Genomic DNA, 19,220 nt, shown 5'->3' with positions numbered 1-19,220 from the left:
GATTTTTCGCACTCTTTAATTGTTTTAGTGAAGATAATCAACATGTTTGTGCCTACATATTTTTCCACTCTAGCCTTTTTTGTTGTTGTAAACTTGCTTTCTTTTGACCAATTAGCAGCAAGGAGTTTTGCTGATGTATAATAGTGTGAGAGTGGGAATAAAATAAAATATACATATAGTTTGGGTTTTGGTAAATAACTTTTTCACTTGCTTGCTGACAGTTAGATGAAAATATCAATCAATACCTATTGATATTTAATATGCTAAATATGAAGTTACAGCCAGCAGCCAGTTAGCTTAGCTTAGCATACAGACGGAAACAAGGTCAAACAGCTAATCTGGTTCTGTCAATATAAACAAAATCAAAGTACCAGCACCTGTAAAGCCAGATAATTAGTAAACATTAGTAAACAAAGTGTACAAATTAGAAGGCTATTTCCCAAAATGCCAAATGACTTTGACGGAAGTTTCTGTGTAATTAATGACTTTCACCATCAACTCCTCTTACACATCAAATCACACACAAGTGTCTCCAGCTCTGTTGGCTTGTCTTAAAACAAAACTTGGCACACGGTCTCCCCGGTTGTGCAGCCTCATGGGAATTTCCTTATCTTAACCCTTTTCCTGAGGCTAATTTGTAGGAAAAGCCAAAAAAATATCCATTAATTACCAATGAAGCAAAAGAAAAGTATGAAAATCCAATACATTCAGAAATATGTATTTTCTTCCTTACTATCCTTTATCCTCTTGTGGCTCCTTGGGGTTTCTTATGCGACCATCCAAGAGGGTCCCGAACCACTCCTTTACGCCTCCTTACACAGAAACTCCAGATTCCAATATTTCCTGCTGCTCTTGAATGCAGCGTGTGGTACTCTCTCCCCCTGTCCTGAACTCCTCCATTGGGCTACAGGGACCACTACTATAAACATACCAAAGTCCATATACGCGAGAAGAAGACCACGTCGTAGCCATCCACGGCCGGTTAAGCAACTTTTTCTAACTGGTTTTTTTCAGGACTTTTGTGCTCCGCGAAAAAAAAACAAAGAAAACGGACTAAAACAAAACGTGGGAGTCAAAGCAGTGACAGGAGTGAGTTTGCGACTTTGTTGCGCTCGTATGATTCAAGAGTATCTTTTGAGATTCCGCTCTTCTACATTGGGACCGTACTCCGAAGAACAAAACGACATGTGGAATATTCTCTGTTCGCTGTGAGCTTCAACGCCTTCGAGCGAAGAGGAGTTTCTCCAGCGGGGGGGAGCAGAAAACGGCATGTAGCGCAGGATTAAGGGTGAGTTGTCTTGTTGCATAAAGAAAAAAGAAAAAAAATCTCCTCCGGGAGAGAAGTGTGTTATGCTTTTGGTTGTTTCCAAAACCTCGAAACATTCTTGGAGTAGGGGAAAACAAATTTTTTCTTAAGCCTCAACGAGCAAATGTAGGCCAAATGGCTGGGCCACGTAGGGCAGACAGGGGATCACAAATATTCTCATGCTAACCCCCACCCCCCCCCACCCCCGTCCTCCTCCAGATAAACATACATTAAAATACAGACCGGGCCCCCGATCCTCCTCTAGATAGGATGCGGACTGAGGTAACTGAAGAACTAAACAACCTGCAGGTGACAGCGTGAAGTTCCACCTCCATTCAGAACAGCCTAAAACATTCAGTGAAGGCCTCCCGAAGTTGTATTGATACACTTAAAGGTACTTTATGGAGCCCTCTGCAGGACCCTCCCCTTAGGATCCAGTTTGGACATCCCTTGGGGAGGCAAATGCGCACATGCCAGGCAAAGTTTACACCACCTGGATGATCTACATCCTACTATTACTACTACTACTACTACTACTAGTGTACACTGAAAACAACCTGCATCAACAGAAGCTTGTTGACCTGGTTTTCAGTGGACGATGCATGGAGTCGCTCAGGTAGGAACAAGAGACTGAAGGGGTGCACACGCGTGCGTCTCAGAGGTGACTAATGGTTTTTTACGTGATGGGTTAAATGAGCCTGGTGATGATGTCATTATCACTTTTGTTTGCCCTGCTCACACCCTGTGTGCGCACTGAGCATAAATGTTTGTGTGAGAGTATGTTAAAAAGATGTGTTTGGACATGCAGCTTGGACTACCATCCATTACTGTAAAAAAAGAAAAGAAAAGAGGAGAGTTATGTAAAGGCAAATATAGCATAGCTGCAGGAGGCGTAGGCCGTACACACACACACACACACACACACACACACACATATATACATACACATCTGGCTGTCTTTATAAGCTCAAAGGCATGCTGTGTAAATTATATGGTGCCAGAGCAAGTGGCTTGGGAGTACACACCACTTTTAAAACACTGGTGGAGAATTTAAAGAACCAAAAGTCAGAGTTGTAGGTTCCGCCTTCATCCATGCTTCTCCTCACCTCACTGTGAGGCTTGTTTAAGAGGACGAGCGGGTTAAACATCTAATATATGTTTTTAATTCCTCCCACGAAGGAATGTTGCCGTCCACGTCCTGTTCTGTCTTATTTGAAAACATCCCGAAGGCATGTTTTGTTTATGTGCAGCATGGTAAGATTATAACAAGTGTTTACTGCATAATGCAAGCCTGCATATAAAAGGAAAAGTGGCTATTGTTTGTGTAGCCAGTGGTCATGAGGCCATTTGTGGAGCAAACACACCTTTCATTTTGGTCAGGAAGAGAGGGAGGGAGAAAGGTTTTTGTTGTTGTTGTTGTCGTAGCAGTTTAACTGAAGGCCAAGAAATGTACAGGATTCCTTCAAAGTCATATCGCGGTTATTGAAAGGTTTTTGAAATGATGAAAGGCAACTTTTGCAAACCTTTTATTGTTATAGATTTGTCATAATTATATCATCCTAAACCCTAATTCTATCCCGTTAATATGGACAGGGTGATAATGTATTATGATAATTGATCGTCTTTCAATTGAATAGCGGGATGAAATCCTGTATTGAGATTATTATACACAGTGACGTTTTCTCAATTAATAATAAGCACATACTAATTCAGATTTCACAGAAATGGATTATTTAATCTTTAGATAAAGCTAAATTGCCCAAAATGTGGTGGTTCTAGCTTCTCCAATGTAAGGGTTTCCTATTTTCATCATTGTAAATTAAATGTATTTCAGTTTTTTGACTGTTGTTCGCCCAAACAAGCAACTTTAAGACATCAGCTTTGGCTGTAGGATATTGTGACGGGCATTTTTCACCTTTTTCTGACATTTTATAATCAACACATTAATTGCTAATGCCATGAGTTGCAGCCGTTAATGCAATTATTCCTCATGATTGGCATGTCAGTTGTAGCAGTGTCACAGTCTAATCATAAAACAAATAGCCATTCATATAAATAATATATTAATCTCAGTTTTAGGAAAAGCGGTATTTAAAAACATATTCATAAAAAAGTCACACTAATAATATGAAACAATGTCAAACACAATAATGTGCAAACTGGGTTAATGTCTGTGACTGTAATCAGCAACTTGTGTGTTTATTGAGTGTATCGAGACTTGCCGAGATGCTTTTGTCAGAGTTGTGTAAGTGCTGTGCTCTCTGGCAGCCCGGCTGACAACAACAGAGCAGACGGCATGCTGCGACTTGCCCAACTCTCCCACACTCCACCATAGGCACCTTCCAGGTGCTAGTCAATCACTGCTGGCCCCGCCCCCTTAAAACAAGGTCGGAGCCCTCGCTCTCCGATGACTTTTGAGTATTTTGTGAGGAAGTGTGTATGCGATTGAGCCCACTTCTCTTTTCTCCTAATAGAGCATCAAGCAGAGACATTTTCCATTTGATCTCCAGTTTAAAAACGTGTGAGTTTCTCCTTCCCTCACGGCCATTATGTGTGTTGTATACAGCCGGATGTAAGCAGTAGCAAACTGTTGCTGCTTTCACAGGCCTGTAAACTCCCTGCCGTTGAGGTCCCCTGTTAGTGTTGGTGCCTCTGGGTTCAGCTGTGAGAAAACACTCGGTGGCTTTTTGGTGATTGAGCGTGTGTGTCTGGAGTTTGTGCGTATGGTTGTGTGAGTGTGATGTGGTTCCCAGGAGGGGAGGGGGCATGGAAAATGTGAACAGCACCGCGGTTTGGCTGGAACAGACGCGGTGGCCCGACGGTTGATGGTCCTGTGTTTCTGTTGTTGAGGTGGAGAGAGCCTCCGCTATCAGCCCCGCTCTCCGTCACTCCCTCGCTCCATCCTCCCTTCAGCCCCCCCCCCACCCCACCCCCCTCTCGTGCTGACCAACTGTACCAACATGATAAGAGCCTGAGAAACACCGCTGGTGCACTTCTTCTCCCCTTCATGCCCCGTTCCACATATCCTCGCTTATCTTGACCCTTTATTTTCTCAACCGGGTGTTTGGACACTCACTGCACTCTTTCTCTCAATCCTATCTCCAAACTCTCCTTGCCTTCCATGTCATCAATCTCCCAGTTTTCACTGCCACAGGATGAGTCGGCAGCGCTATGTCATCGTTGGTTTGGAAAACCAACCACTGTGTGAAGCTGTATCCCTCTTTGATCCTCTCCCTCTTCATGTTCTAGTGACAGTGTGTTTATATGGCTACGCCGGCCTGAAACGTGGGGCATTCCCCATCTGTTACTGTCAACTGTGGCACAGTGCTGCAGCACGACAACACATAGTTCTATTATATTCCTGCAGTTCCTTTTCTACCATGATGTTCATGGGTGTGCATGCTGTCGGACACATTCACTATCAATAATGTTAAAAAAAAATCACATCATTCACCTTTTTTATGGAGACTGGAGCAGATTAAATAAAGCAGCATCTTTTTAGATTTGTAGTGATTTTGTCATTGCACACCCTCATGTCTCCTACTTCTGTCTACACTCATAATAACTCTGTCCATCAACTGTTGCATTTGTAAGAAAGTACAGGTATTGCTATCAGGCCTGAAAAGCTGGATCGTTGCATCCCCAATGAAAGACCTTCAGTTTTTGCAAAAATGTTTGAACTCCACCTTCCTCAACACTCAGTCGGGTACCAAAATGTGAAGAGATACCTCTTTTTGCACAGGAGGGTACAAGGAGTATGCAACATACAAAGCACATGGGCCTTGAATCAGGATTTCAGGCCAAGCTATCGTCTGCAAATGGAAGATATCGTGTATGTTTTCAGAACAATCCTAAATGCATGCCACTTTCAAATAGGACTTGATGTTGCATTGTTTGATGGTAGCAGATATTCACAGCCTGTAATCTCAGCTGCTTAATGAATTCAAAAGAAAACAATATATGTGAGTTTTGTTTAACCTTTAAGTGAGGCTTTGATGATTTCTACCCCCAGTTTAACCCCTTTGTGTGTGTGTGTGTGTGTGTGTGTGTGATGGAGATAGATGGGGAGACAGTGAAGGAGAGCGTGTGTGTGTGTGTGTGAGTGAGAGCGACTGTGTCAAGCTACAGACGAGGCTCCTTCACTGTCTGGATGTCACCTCTGTGCGAACACTCTGCGCTGTGTTTGTAACCGTCGCTCTGCTCTCATGTAGTAGAGAGAACGTGTGCATGTGTGTGTGTTTGGTTGTGTCTTTGTCTCAGAGATGGAGCGAGAGAGAGAGAGAGAGAGAGGAAAATAAGAGAGCTGGAAAGTGAGGAAACAGATGCGCTTGTTAGAAACACACTGTCTGACCGCCTGGCTCCACCATCTGTTTGCAGCTGCTAATGTTTGTGTGTGACAGACAGTACGTCGTGTGTGTGTATATATGTGTGTGTGTGTGCAGGACTGTGTGGAAGCAAGCATAAAGTATATAATGGAAAATCTAAGTTCATTCCTTTTAAGTCGAGGAAACGTAAAGGCATAGTCTTCTGTGTGTTTTTTAAAGAATGAAAGTACACACACACACATGCATGGCCAGAGTGTCAGATAACAGAGCGCCCTGATGGAGTGTCCTTCTGCCCCTGAGGCATGCTGGGAGAACGATTGCTATGTACAGCGGAGGCATGTTCATCTACTGTTTGGGTCTTTTCTCATTAAGCAACAGATTACACCATTTGTGTTTTACTGCCCAGTGGATTGGGCAGCAAGGTTCAGTCAGGTCAAGTCTGATCCAGGGTCAGCTCCCAGTATCTGCTGTTTCTCAGACAGACTTCGGCTGTATGTATCCAGGAATGTGTGCAGACTTCACAGCCTTATTACCCCAAAACATCTCTCCAGTGAGCTCGTCTTAGCTCCACGGTAAGCCAGTGGGGCAAAAGAGGATCAAAGTCCTAAGAAGATTTTTTTCGGGGGAAACATGAGACCAAATCTGTCTGTTTCGGAGAAGATGTTTTCTTATGTTCTGGCTCTGGTTGGTCACCAGATATGACAATACAACAATTAAGTTCTTAGACAAACACACGGTACATGCAGTAGAAAAAATAGTCTCGTTAGGAGTCGTCTGTGTGACTGCAGATTCTCTGATTTGACACTGTTAGTCAATTAACAGTTAATCAACATTAATTGTTATTTTGGATTGATCTTTAAGTCATTAATACAAATAAACAAAAGCCAAACATTCTCTAGTTCCTGCTTTTAAATTGTGAGAATTTGCTCTGATTTATATAATTGAAAATCTGTAGGTTTTGGATATTTCTTAAGTCGGGTATGAAAAGCAATTTAATAATGTACTCTTCACTAGTTTCAATATTTTATGTTCTAAATGATTAATGTAGAATGGCAACTATATTGATCATTGATTTTTAAGTCATCTCAAAAAGCCCAAAAGGTACTACTTCCACACTCTCAAATGTCAATATTTGCTGATTTTCTAGGCTGTCTATGATACTTCATTAAATATCAATATCATTTGTCAGAAAAAGCCTCCTGAGCACATTAACTTTAAATTATCTTTCGATTGGAACTCCTACTCTGTGATCCAGGCCTGGTTTAAGCTCGTAGACCGAACAGTAAAAAAGGGTCCGCTGGAGGAAGAGTAAAGTTACGAGCTGTGAAGCACTTAACCCCTTTGTTTTGCTACAGCGCTCATGTGTAACAGGAGGGGAGGAGGACAGAGGGTGGTGTTGCTATTTCAGACGGAGACAAGCATCAGAGATCCGATTGATTGAGTTACACACGCTACACTTGCGTCCTCAGCTCTTGGCGGACTGCGTCTAATGGTCTTAGCAGTAGGCGACAAAGTGCTGTTTTGTTCCCGCCATTGTGTGGACGTGAATGGAGCAAAGTGACAGACGGGCTGCCCTGAGAGAGACGGAGCACCCAGACCAGCAGCTCTGTTACTGTGCAGATGCCTGGGAATTGTATTTAGTCTTTGTGTCAGTGTAAAAGTCATTATTTAAGTCAACTTTTTGACTGGCTGCAAAACATCACACCCTGAGGGTGAAACCTGTGTCAACATAGTTATTTACCTGATTTTATATCTGTCTTCTGTCAGCTGTCAACTCATAACTTCAACTGACTGTTAAACCCAGTTCCCATTAGTCACTGTTGCAACACCTGTCAAGCTCTCGGTTCCCGCACAACACAGCGCGCAGTTCACAACAACAACTGGGGAAGAGTTACCAATTTATGTCTTTGTCATTTTGGAAACTATGAAACCTATTGTATCAGACAGAGGTGGACAAAAGCAGGATTCTGTTGCTGGTGGATTCTATCAACTGTGGTTAGCTGGTTAATTAAGCTAACATTAGCTCCATTAATTGGTTGCAAACATAATCCCTCGCTGACTGTTTCAACGTTTCCAACCGAGAATAAAGAGAATAAAATGGGCCTTTAACATTCACTTGATGGCTACAAGCATGTTGTGTAATGTTGGCTGAGCTGACTGGAGGTTAAACTTCCCCAAGTCCCCCCCCCCCCCCCCCCCCCCCCCCCCCCCCCCCCAAAAAAAAAGCAGGACAGAGCTGCTAACGCTATATTAGCATCCAGGAGCTGCTTCTACACATGTGCTAGTCGTGAATAGGACTTTTTTAAAAGGTAGCCTGTAACCCAACAAACTAATTTTGTAAACCCAGGTAGTTAATGTTGTGCTCCTTGGCCCAGAACGTAACGCCTACATACTACTGTTGGTAGTGACCTGGTGTTACTTCCTACTAGACATGCTAATGGCTGCAGCTTATGTAAGCACAGATAAACATACAGTTTAATTGTTTCTTTACGCTTTTGCTCCTGTTTTGGTTTAGGGATAAAAGGAAAGACTACCTCTGGAACTCTTTAAACGCTATATTGGTGTTACTATAAAACAATGCAGACCGCTATGGCATGTGCAGGAATCCAAAGTTTGACAGGTCTGCCCTGCTGTTACAGTTGCTAACCATTGATTGGACAATTGCTTTTTTTGGGTTTAGCCAATGGTCAGTCAGCATGTAAACAACTATCATCTATGATGATTGACCCCTCTTTGTGTCCGCCAAAGACACTTCAGCAACTAAACTAATTAGAACATTCTGGAAACTACTTATTTATTTACAAGTTTATTTGACAGAGTCAACTTTTAAAATCCAGTCTTCGCACAAGTGTCTGCAAACAGTGCTGAAGAAATGATATACTTGTGGTAATGTGGTTAAAGCATACACAGTAAAAAAGATCTTCTGTCCTTTTTTTATTTTCACCTTTATGCCCCTGACCACACTAGTCTAGAGGGGATAAAGAAGAAACACAACAAAAGATGGGAATTGTTTCATATATATTTAGTCAAAGCTTGCTTTCCTGAAAAAGAAAAACAACCCTCTTCCCTCAGTTTTCCCTCTTGTTTTCTCCATGCCACAAAATTACAATGTGCAAATTCATATACGTGTACGCCGTTTTTGCACGCTGGAAATAAACACGAAGGTCGGGAGAGAATGTTGCTCTAGCACTGTAGCGGCGTTGAGGCAGCGTTTTTTTTGTTGTGTCGAGGAGTGGGTTCGGTCCTCAGCTATTGTCTGTCTGTCTGTCTGGTTTTACTCAACCACACACTTCCAACCATGTCACTGATTACTAGTTTAGAGTTGCACTAACTGCTGTCTGGTCCTTTGGCTAACCTCTGACGAACCTTGTGTGTGTGTGTGTGTGTGTGTGTGTGTGTGTGTGTGTGTGTGTGTGTGTGTGTGTGTGTGTGTGTGTGTGTGTGTGTGTGTGTGTGTGTGTGTGTGTGTGTGTGTGTGTGTGTGTGTGTGTGTGTGTGTGTGTGTGTGTGTGTGTGTCTTTGTGATTCTGTGTGTGTTTGTGGTGTGCTCTGTTCATGCATGTCTATGTTTGTACACTACACAGTGAAAGTATGCATCTTTATTTGTGTCCTTGTGTGTTTATCTGCGTCTGTAGGCTTGTTGACAGTGATCTTGCAGGGCCTGTGTGCTTGGGAACATTTGTTGAGGCATTTTTAGGAGGTTTTACCGCCAACCTGTGATGTCACTTCCCCTAAGCCCGAGCTCGAGGGGAGGGCCAGAGGGGCTGTCGTCTGGGTCAGGTGGCGAGTGGGATCACATATCCTAAAGTTATTTCACTCACCCATTGTAGCCCAATTAGTGTGTGTGTGTGTGTGTGTGTGTGTGTGTGTGGGCATGAACGCCCAATAAAAAAAATAAAAAAAACAAGATGATGCCACTTACAGTGATCTGTCTGATGAATTCAGGAGTAAGGAATGTGTTACGGCTTCCAAAGGGGCTCGGCTCTTTCAAAAGACGAGTGTGATTCAAATGGAACCAAACAACACGGCTGTAAGTCAGCAGTTTGTAGCCTTTTCATTCAAGACTCACTCGCTTGTGTCTTTTCTCTCCCGCTCACTCAGCCTTATCACACACACACACACACACACACACACACACACACACACACACACACACACACACACACACACACACACACACACACACACACACACACACTTTCCCTCCTTGTGGTGCATACTTGCGTCAGGTGTGCTCTGTTTTTCCAGTCAGGGCAGAGAGGAATCTGGGCCGGGGTCCAAGCTGACTATCAACAGCACATTGCTGAAGCCCGGGACAAGAAGCAACACATCCACCACTCCATCTTTACTCCTCCTCCTTCTCCCTCTCTACTCCTCCCCCCTTTTTCTCCTCTCCTGATCACTGGAGCATTGTCGTGCTGTATTTTGGTCTTTTCATCTTTCTGTTTGTGTGTTTTTTTTTCCCTCTCTTGCATTCATTCAATTCATTTTCATGCACTTTCCTGATGTTTTTATAATGGTTTGCCGGTTTTTGTTATGGAGAAGAGGTTGTTGTTTTTTCCTTTTGGTTCTGTGGTGTATAGTAGTTCCGGTCTAACAAGGCTACAAAGTGGCCACCACCCTTAAAATGACACCGCTTTTAGCAATCTCAATTAATTTCCATTGACAACATCAGCATTATTCCTTGGGGGCTCAGGTTTTATCCTGGGAGAAAAGTTTTTGTGGTTTGCCTCAGTGTTGCGAACATATATATATATATATATATATATATATATATATATACATACACGGTATACGAGAAATGTGACGATATAAATATAGTAAATATACTTGTGTTTGTGTGTGCTTTACTTCAAAGCTATGTCCTCGTCAAAGACATGAAAGTTAAGAACTGATGTCTAACCCAGAGATGTGTTCAAAGTGTTCCCCAAAGACCTGTCTCAACCTTAAAACCTGTGTGTGTGTGTGTGTGTGTGTGTGTGTGTGTGTGTGTGTGTGTGTGTGTGTGTGTGTGTGTGTGTGTGTGTGTGTGTGTGTGTGTGTGTGTGTGTGTGTGTGTGTGTGTGTGTGTGTGTGTGTGTGTGTGTGTGTGTGTGTGTGTTTGCTTTCCTCATAATGTTGAACTTTTGTTGGAGTAATTAACAGTTTTACGAGTTTCTTATTGACAACATAAATTGGCATTTTCTGTTTTGTGGCAGTGGCTAACAAACAGTGCGTCTGTGAAAGCATCTGTGCCACCACCGCATGCGTGTGATCCTACACACTACAACCCTGTACGCTTCAATGTCTGGCACTGTGCTGCTGTCTGTCGGGCAGAGAGAAGTAGAGGGGAGATAAAAAGGAAAGGAAAGGCCTCCCACACAGGCAGATATGAGACTTAGGAGCTCCATTAGTTCCTCAAAGCCAGCTGCCGGGTTCAGATGGATGTCTGCGCTCGGCTGTTTGATGTCCATTCATCCATAGCCTTACATCTCTGCCTCTGTCTCCCAGCTTTGCCCGACGCTGGGCCTCATGGGGCTGGAGAGAGAGAGAGACAGAGCAGCTGCCATAACTATAGGATAAAGCTGTCTGCTACCGTGTGATTCCTGCCTCTGCTAACAGTGTGGCACCGCTGCTGCTGCTGTTTTCGCCGGTGATTCTGCCAGGCTTGTCTGTTTTTTTTTTTTCCGTGTCTGTTGTTTATGGGAGGTAGGTGGAAAATATGATGTTGGAAGGTTTGATAAGGAGGGATGTTTACTGATGAGAGCAACATGTAGTTTCGGCGTTCCTGTCGGCTCATACCTGAAAGTTTAAAGAGACTACAAAAAACTGTCAGTAGATCTTTTTCAAGTTTCTAGTTGACTAATCCATCTCTTTGTCGTCTCTCCTTGCAGCACCCGTTCATCCTCTTCTTCCTCATCGTCCTCCTCCTCCCCTCCGGACATCTTTGGGAATGGGCCAGAGCCTTGCCAGGGTGCATCTTTCCACCCGGTGGTGCGGCTGGCGTCGCGCAAGAGTGAGGAGGGCAGCGGCCAGGTCATAGAGCCTGCCCATCCCGCCCTCTCTCTCTCTCTTTCTCTCTCTCTTTCTCTCTCTCTGCTTGCTTGCTGCCAAGTGACTTTTGACCCTTTGACTCAGCTGTGACTTCCTGCCAGCCATGCCCTTCCGGCTGAAGCTGCGGCGCACACGGCGCTACAACGTCCTGAGCAAGAACTACTTTGTGACACGGATTCGCCTGCTGGACAGCAATGTGATTGAATGCACTCTGTCAGTGGAGAGTACGGGACAGGAATGCCTGGAGGCGGTGGCCCAGAGGCTGGAGCTACGGGAGGTGAGGAGGAGTCTTTCCTTATGTGACCCACGTACATGCTTGTGTTGGACTGATATGTCAGCTGATAGTTGGTTGGTTTGTACTTGCAATCAGTAAAATTTTTCCGTGTCAGTTCTGTATCATTTCTTCATTCAAACACGTAAAGGCAAGATGAGGTTATCACAGAACACAATGCTGAGGGACACGTTAACATGTTTAGGGCTTACAAATGATCGAATTGTCATGGTGTTTAATGTTGATGTACAATATCATCTGTTGTCAGCTTCCACAGATATTAGTAGTGGTATTGCTATTAGTAGGGTTGGACAATATTGACATAGGGACGTATACGTCCCTTTCTGGAAAATCAATTGAGTCTTTTTTTTTTGCTAATCAAGCAAAAAGGAAATCCCTGATAAATCAAGGCACTTCATCAACTTGTTGCAAAAATCGAACAATAGAAAAAACAAAATCATATTTCAAAGTATTTGTTGTCAAATCACCAAACCGTTGGTAATCACCCACATCGATCATGCACAGATAAAAAGACTTTCAAACATTTCTGAATGCATTGTCAGATTGTGTGTGTGTGTGTTTGAGAGCGGGATTGTGTGTGTGTGATGGCCACGCGTCTCTCCCCACACCCTGTGTGTGTCTCCCTGCCCTCTGCTGTCCCCTTCCTGCGGGGTCTTTGTCCGTCTCTAACGAAGCGTGACTACCTCTGTCCTCTTTTCTCTGCAGAAGAAAGAGATACTGCTCATCCCCCTGTCCCACTTCCCCCCCCTCCTGTCCATGCTTTCTCTGCGTGTTTTCTCTTATCCCTTTCTTTCTGTTCCCTCATTTCCTACATCAAGGTTTAAAACGCCACCTTGCTCTGTGCTCACACAGGTATGTAGCTTTGCACGGGGCCTATTGTTTGTAGATGGAGTTGTTTTGCGTGTGTAAGGGCCGTTTGTTCACAGATTGGAGAATGAATGTGTGTTTGGTTGAAGACTGATTGACAAAGTGAGACAGAGGAGCGGTGTACATGTGCGTACTCACGCCGTGTTGTGGTATTTGCCAGGTGTCAGCGATGTTATAAATAAGGTGATGTGACGCCTGAGCTTCAGCCGGCGTCTGCCCCCATGCATGCACACACCACTTGAGGACACTTTCAGAATGTGTGTGTCCATCTGCATTTGTTGTTTTCATCTTTATTGATGTACCTGAGGCCTTGAGTGTGTGTCTGTTTGCGTGTGTGTGTGATCTTGCAGCTGCAGCTTTACAACTTTCGTTACAGTAGAGTCAAAGCACGCGGACAGAACAGGTGTGCTTACCTCTTCGTGATATGACACGTACATACACGCACCGATGAAACGTCATTGTGTTATTCTAAATTACAGGGTTAGCCATGAGTTGTATCGGTCTAACTCTGTGAAAAAAAAAAAAAAATAGTTTGACAAACTTTGTGAGATCTTTTATTTCGGAGACAATCTCGGGTCGGGTGGCCCGTTCCACAAAAGCCGCCTGTGAGCGCTGCTTACACACAGATTGCAAATGGCAGCAGTTGTCATGTTTCTCTCCCAAGTTGCTGGTAAATTTGAGAGTCTTCCAGCGCTCTGGCATGCTCATGGTGTTTGTTTTGATGAGTGAAACATGTCAAAATCCCATTGCAAACACCAGGATGTTGAAACCTACCCTAGATGCATAGAAAACAGGCTTCTATAGGATGTATAGCATCTAGAATATCAGAAACATTGAAAGTCATGTTACCAAAACAAATCGCTATTCTTAGTCCAAGTTGAGATAATTGCTGATTCTTGCGGTCCAAACTAGTAACGGCACTTTCGATCTCATCTGCTTAACCACGCTCTTGTTTGGACCAGTGTGTAATCAGTACAGCATGTTTTAGAAGAACTGTTTCATTTGAAAAGGCCTGAGTTGTTATCTGTGAATGTTGTTTCTGCTGTTTATTCAGCTGCGTTGTGTTTCAAGTTCAAATAGCAGATGAATCTCTAGATAAAATAATAGACAAGAGTCTTCGTTTTTATTGAGATTTAGTGAGATAGGATCACTGCCTGTTCTCCCAGGGTAATCTTACCGGCAATGGGTCCGGTCTAATATTAAAGTGGAATAGAGTTGACGTCAAAGGTTTGATCAGATTTGAAGGAGAAATATGTGCTTGTTGTACTTCAGCTGTTCACTAATCTCCTCTCTGCTCTGCTCAATTGTCCCCAAAGTATTTCTCAACTAATTTCCCATTTCCCTCCTCAACCCATTTCTCTCCATCCTGAGAACCCTCTATTTCCCATCCCAATACTCTGTCTCTCCCATTTACTGCCATTTCCTCCATATCCCTCCTGCCTCCCTTCCGCCTCTTTATCTATCTCCATCCTGCTTACGCAACTCATCCTTTCTTTGCTTCCTCCTCATCCCACCTCCCCTCTCCTTTTTCCTTTCCCTCTTGTCCTGTTTCCTTTTCCGTCATCGCCATCCCATGACCGTTTGCACCGCACTGACCTCCTCCCTCTGTCTCTCCCCCCCCGGCTCCAGACCCATTACTTCGGGCTGTGGTTCCAAGGAAAGACCCAGGCCCCGGCCCATCGCTGGGTGGAGCTGGAGAAACCCCTCAAGAAGCAGCTGGACAAGTTTGGCAATGAGCCACTGCTCTTCTTTGGAGTGATGTTCTACGTGCCCAGTGTTTCCCGGCTGGAGCAAGAAGCCACCAGGTAAACGGTCTCCAAACACCACTTACAGTTTGTAAATGTCAGACACTAACATACTCTAGTCTTCTTTGGGTGAGACTGAGTGAAAATGCAGTTGATTCCGAGACGAGACCTTCAAAAAGTGGTCCTTGAGACCAAGTTTCGGCACCAAGACCGATCTCGAGTACTACAACACCGCTGCTCACATCTCTGATTTGTCCAGTAGTGTGTCCACTCATGGCTGTTTCAAGGCGACCGATCACATTTTAGCAGGTGGGATTACGAATGGGGCTGTCGTCTCCTTACTTAGCGAGCCAGCTAGTTACGTTAATGAAAAATAGAGACAGAAAAATGGCGACAGGCGTGAGATTGGAGATACGATTGACGAATCGTTTCAGTCTGATCATCAGCCGCTGTGTGTGTGTGTGTGTGTGTGTGTGTGTGTGCGAGCGAGCGAGTGTGAGAAAGAGTGTGAATGAGCACGTTCGCTAGCTGTGAAAAGGGCATCCAGCGGTCAGTGTGTAGTGGACAGTCTGCCATCTCAGATTCCTTCTCACACACACGCAGACACACACACACACCCCGTAGGTCTGCTTCGCACTGAGCTGGTGAATTTGCGGCTTCTGCTTTGCTGGATGTGGGAAAGGTCGATTGCAGGTCACAGCTTAATGTTTTGACGCTAGATTTACTTTGTGTGTGTGTGTGTGTGTGTGTGTGTGTGTGTGTGTGTGTGTTAACCATTTACGCTGCTGAATTTCCTTGCTTTGTTGAGAGGCGGGACTGGACATGCTGTTTCTGTGTTTACACAGAAAATAATGAAATCATCGTGTATCAGAGACCGGCCTGATATTCTGACACTCACTGCGTGTGTGATATGTGAGAGTGTGTGTGTGTGTGTGTGTGTGTCCGCAGGTTTGTTATACAGAAGTCAGGGTCTTCTCTGGTAAAGGGATGGTATTCCAGGAAACCCCTGCAGGCTGTTTTGGTGTGTGTGCATGGGGGTTATGGGGTTGAAGGGGTTATGATGGGGCCTTAGGGGCAATTTAGGGAACAATGGTCGCCTCTTTTCTCAAGCCCCCTCTCTTTCTCTTACAATCCCTCTACATAGTGTCACTCCTGCTCCTTTATCAAGAGCAGATCTCCATATCACTCCGGTCCCACATTTTTTCTCTCTTTTCTCTTCGTCCCTTCGTCCTCCTTTTTTCTTTCCCTCTTTCTCTTTTTTTTGTTTGCCAGGAATGTTGGCACAGCCGTCCAGCGTAGGAGGCGGACCACACATTCCTCCCAGCAGAAGTGCTGGGGGTAAAGGGGGCTGGGGTGTATGTGGGGGGGATGTCTGGTTTATAAAACACACACACACACACACACGCACACGCACACACTCACCTCACACACCTCACACACTCCCCCCAAGAATCCTCTCAGAAGCCAGCTGCAGCCCTGTCAGAAGAGTTAGTCACAATACACCACATTGTAAGAACATACACGCTCCCGGAGGCAAGCTGTTCACAAAGACCCATCCCCTTTTTCTTCACATCAAGTTGAAAACGATCTTCACAACTTTTTTTGATGAAGTTCAAAACACACTTTTTATCACCCAGGGCTTGAAAACATCTTTAAAAAGCATCTTTTGCTCTTATACGTTCTTTCCTTTCCTTTCGAGGACTCCATCAATGCGTGGGAATGATAACGGTTACAACTGATGGCCCTCTTTTTTAAAATATAGATTATTTTTTGAGTTGAGGTTGATTTGGGTCAGATCCAGTGAACCAGGTCTTTGTTTTTCCTTACACACCTGGTCTGGGGAAGGGGGGGAAGGGAAGGATTCAGGGAAAGAATGACAGAGGCAAAAAGGGAGACAAGTGGGGTGAGAGAAAGTAAAAGTTTGGCAGCAACACTTGGCTTTGGGTTAGTACCTTGCCATTTATGTGGTTTAAGCTCGCTGCACGTACTGCATGTTTCTGCTGTAACTTACACATATTTATGTGCTCGTGAGCTCAGACAGCGTAGGAGTGAGTGGATTTGGTTTATGGGGGACGCCAGTGCTTTGATTTACTGTTTCACAAAACCCTTTTTTAAAGAAAGTTACTTTTAAAATTAAAACGCTATATCAAACTATCAAATGTTTGTTACCAACTGATATGTAGGTCTTTGGTTTAAAATGCCTCTTCTGTTCATTTTAACAGCAGTAAAAGTTAGAAAAGAAAACAGGTTACTTGGTTTTTACAAACGAATTCATCTTAACTTCTTGCCAGAAACCAGAAAGACAGAGTGTTGACTCAGCCTCCCCCTGAGTAAATGAGATTTAGTGAGAAAGTAATGTGAGTTTTATTTTGTGGTCAGGTCTTTGAAGTTCAGTGTTTGACTGATGCGTAACCTGATACTAGATCTCCCTCTCTTCCTGTCCATCCATTCATCTGTTTCTCTTTCCCTCTCTTCGTCTCTTCATGCAGCTGTGAAAATTACACAAAGTAGGGGGCTACAGTGTGTGTGTGTGTGTGGGGGGGGGGGGTGCTACATATTTACACCAATAATCCAGTTATCAGGCAATTATGTCACCAAGCAATATTGTGTTTTTGTAAAAACGTAGAGTTTTTACCATGTTTTGCAACACACATTGTAATCCAAGTTAGTCTGAGAAAGTTTCTGCATGTTGTGTCGATTCGTTTCATTTTGAGATAATTGGCATTGGCCTGTGCTCACGAGACAGATTACTTATCTTTATAGTATTTCACCGAGCCAACATCAGGGGAAAGCCACTGCACTAAACAAATTGTTAATTTAGTTTTTAAGTTTACACATTTTCGTTGTCTCTCAGAAACAAGGGGACGCTGCTATCTGCGGATAAATGCTGCTGGTAAGTGCACTAAAACTCTATTTATTTATTTATTTGTTTCTCTTTTTTTTTTACAAAGTTTAGTTTTTTGAAGTTGAACACCGGAGGATGACCTCTGACTTTGTAACAGAATCTGTAGGGTGCACTTCTAGCCAGAATAATCCATGTAAACATATAAATCAAAGTAATGCCTTACTCGCATTACTGGTCACAACCTACTGGACTGTATGTGTGTATGTCTATGCATGTGTGTCTGTGTGTGGGTGTTTGTGTGGGTGTGTGTGTGTGTGGGTGTATCATCCAGAGTAGGTTGCACCGTGTTTGACCCCCAAACTGCTTTGTGTACTAATCCCGGACTACCTCCCATATACTACTCACTTGTAAGTAGATATCCTGTACCACCTCCTTTTATTTTTCTTTGTGAAAACAACCTCTTTGGATGTTATCTGTTTTACCACACACACACATCGTGCGGAATCGTGCAGGTTTGTGTGTGTTTGAAACCTTCTGCTCCTTCTGTCTCCCTGATATGAAGGAGGGTTAAAGAGGCCCAGTGAGAGAAAGTGAGGAACCTAAACAGAGAGCTGTTGACCGGAGCGAGGCCAGCTGGCCTCAGCAGCCCCCAAGGCTAGCAGCACCAACAGCCTTGAAATCCTAGCATTGTTCAGCTAGTTATCACTAACACACACACACACGCACACGCACGCACACGCACACACACACACACACGCACACGCACACGCACGCACGCACGCGCGCGCGCGCACACACACACACACACACACACACACAGCTGTACTCTGTTGTGCCCCTTGCTGATTCAACACATTTCAAAGTGAAATCCTCCTGCCTCCCACACAAGCTGTCTGGACCCATCCAGGGTTGAGGGGGTGGTCAGGGTCATCCCACTGCAGAGGTGGTGGAGGAGGGGTTGAAGCATATGTACACACACATTCATGCATGCATGCACATATGCTTGCAGGCTTGTTGTCCGGGCCACTTGGACATCTGGCAGCATGTCTTGAGGCGGGCTTGAACATGCGTGGGCATATAAAGGGCCCTTTGTGCCTGTGTGGCTGCCTGGAGTGCCAGCAGAGCACTCTGCCATGGTGGAAGTCACAAGTAACTCTTAGTGAGGAAAGCTCTACCTCATGTGTGTGTGTGTGTGTGTGTGTGTGTGTGTGTGTGTGTGTGTGTGTGTGTGTGTGTGTGTGTGTGTGTGTGTGTGTGTGTGTGTGTGTGTGTGTGTGTGTGTGTGTGTGTGTGTGTGTGTGTGTGTGTGTGTGTGTGTGTGTGTGTGTGTGTGTGTGTGTGTGTGTGTGTGTGTGTGTGTGTGTGTGTGTGTATTCACCTGTTATTACAGCATAGTGATGTCAGTCTGACATACGTGCCAGGTGTGTGTGTGTCATCATTAGGGCGTCTTTGTGGACATGTATGTGCAGGTTTACAAGTGATGGCCTTTGTGGCCAGAACATGATTAAGTTGTTAATTACCGTGTTATTTTATTAGCTTTTAACAACTCTTCAAAGGATAGATTCACCCGAATTACATGAACACATGTTCTCTCACTTATCTCTGTTAGTTTCTAGCCATGTAGACAGTTTTGGGTTTATTAGCCCCAGTTTTTTAGATATGTGTTTCAGCACTGAAAAATGACTCTCAACTATTTCAAGCTGAACTAGCAAAGAAATAGTCCCGTAAAAGCTTTTGACGTTGTGTTCTGTAGATCATACAGATTCCAGATGATTCTGGTAAAATAAGTTTTAGCGTAGATTATAAC

The 19,220-nt window shown here is 44.2% G+C and overlaps 1 protein-coding gene across 1 annotated transcript in view; it reads left to right on the top strand.

The window, feature by feature from the left end:
- The first annotated feature begins 913 nt into the window (after window positions 1-913).
- The window catches only part of LOC142942292 (tyrosine-protein phosphatase non-receptor type 14-like), a 40,424-nt gene continuing 22,117 nt past the window's right edge, over window positions 914-19,220 (top strand). Inside the window, exons 1-4 of the mRNA XM_076084559.1 lie at window positions 914-1,288; window positions 11,505-11,941; window positions 14,453-14,628; window positions 17,423-17,461. Coding sequence (XP_075940674.1) covers window positions 11,768-11,941; window positions 14,453-14,628; window positions 17,423-17,461 — 389 coding nt within the window. The 5' untranslated portion in view covers window positions 914-1,288; window positions 11,505-11,767. The remainder of the gene's footprint in view (window positions 1,289-11,504; window positions 11,942-14,452; window positions 14,629-17,422; window positions 17,462-19,220) is intronic.

This window comes from Anarhichas minor, unplaced genomic scaffold (genome assembly GCF_050575085.1).
Source record: "Anarhichas minor isolate MPS153535 unplaced genomic scaffold, ASM5057508v1 ptg000136l, whole genome shotgun sequence".
NCBI classification, from domain to species: domain Eukaryota; kingdom Metazoa; phylum Chordata; class Actinopteri; order Perciformes; family Anarhichadidae; genus Anarhichas; species Anarhichas minor.
Note: the sequence above shows the minus strand (reverse complement) of the source record. Positions and strands in the feature narration are given on the sequence as shown.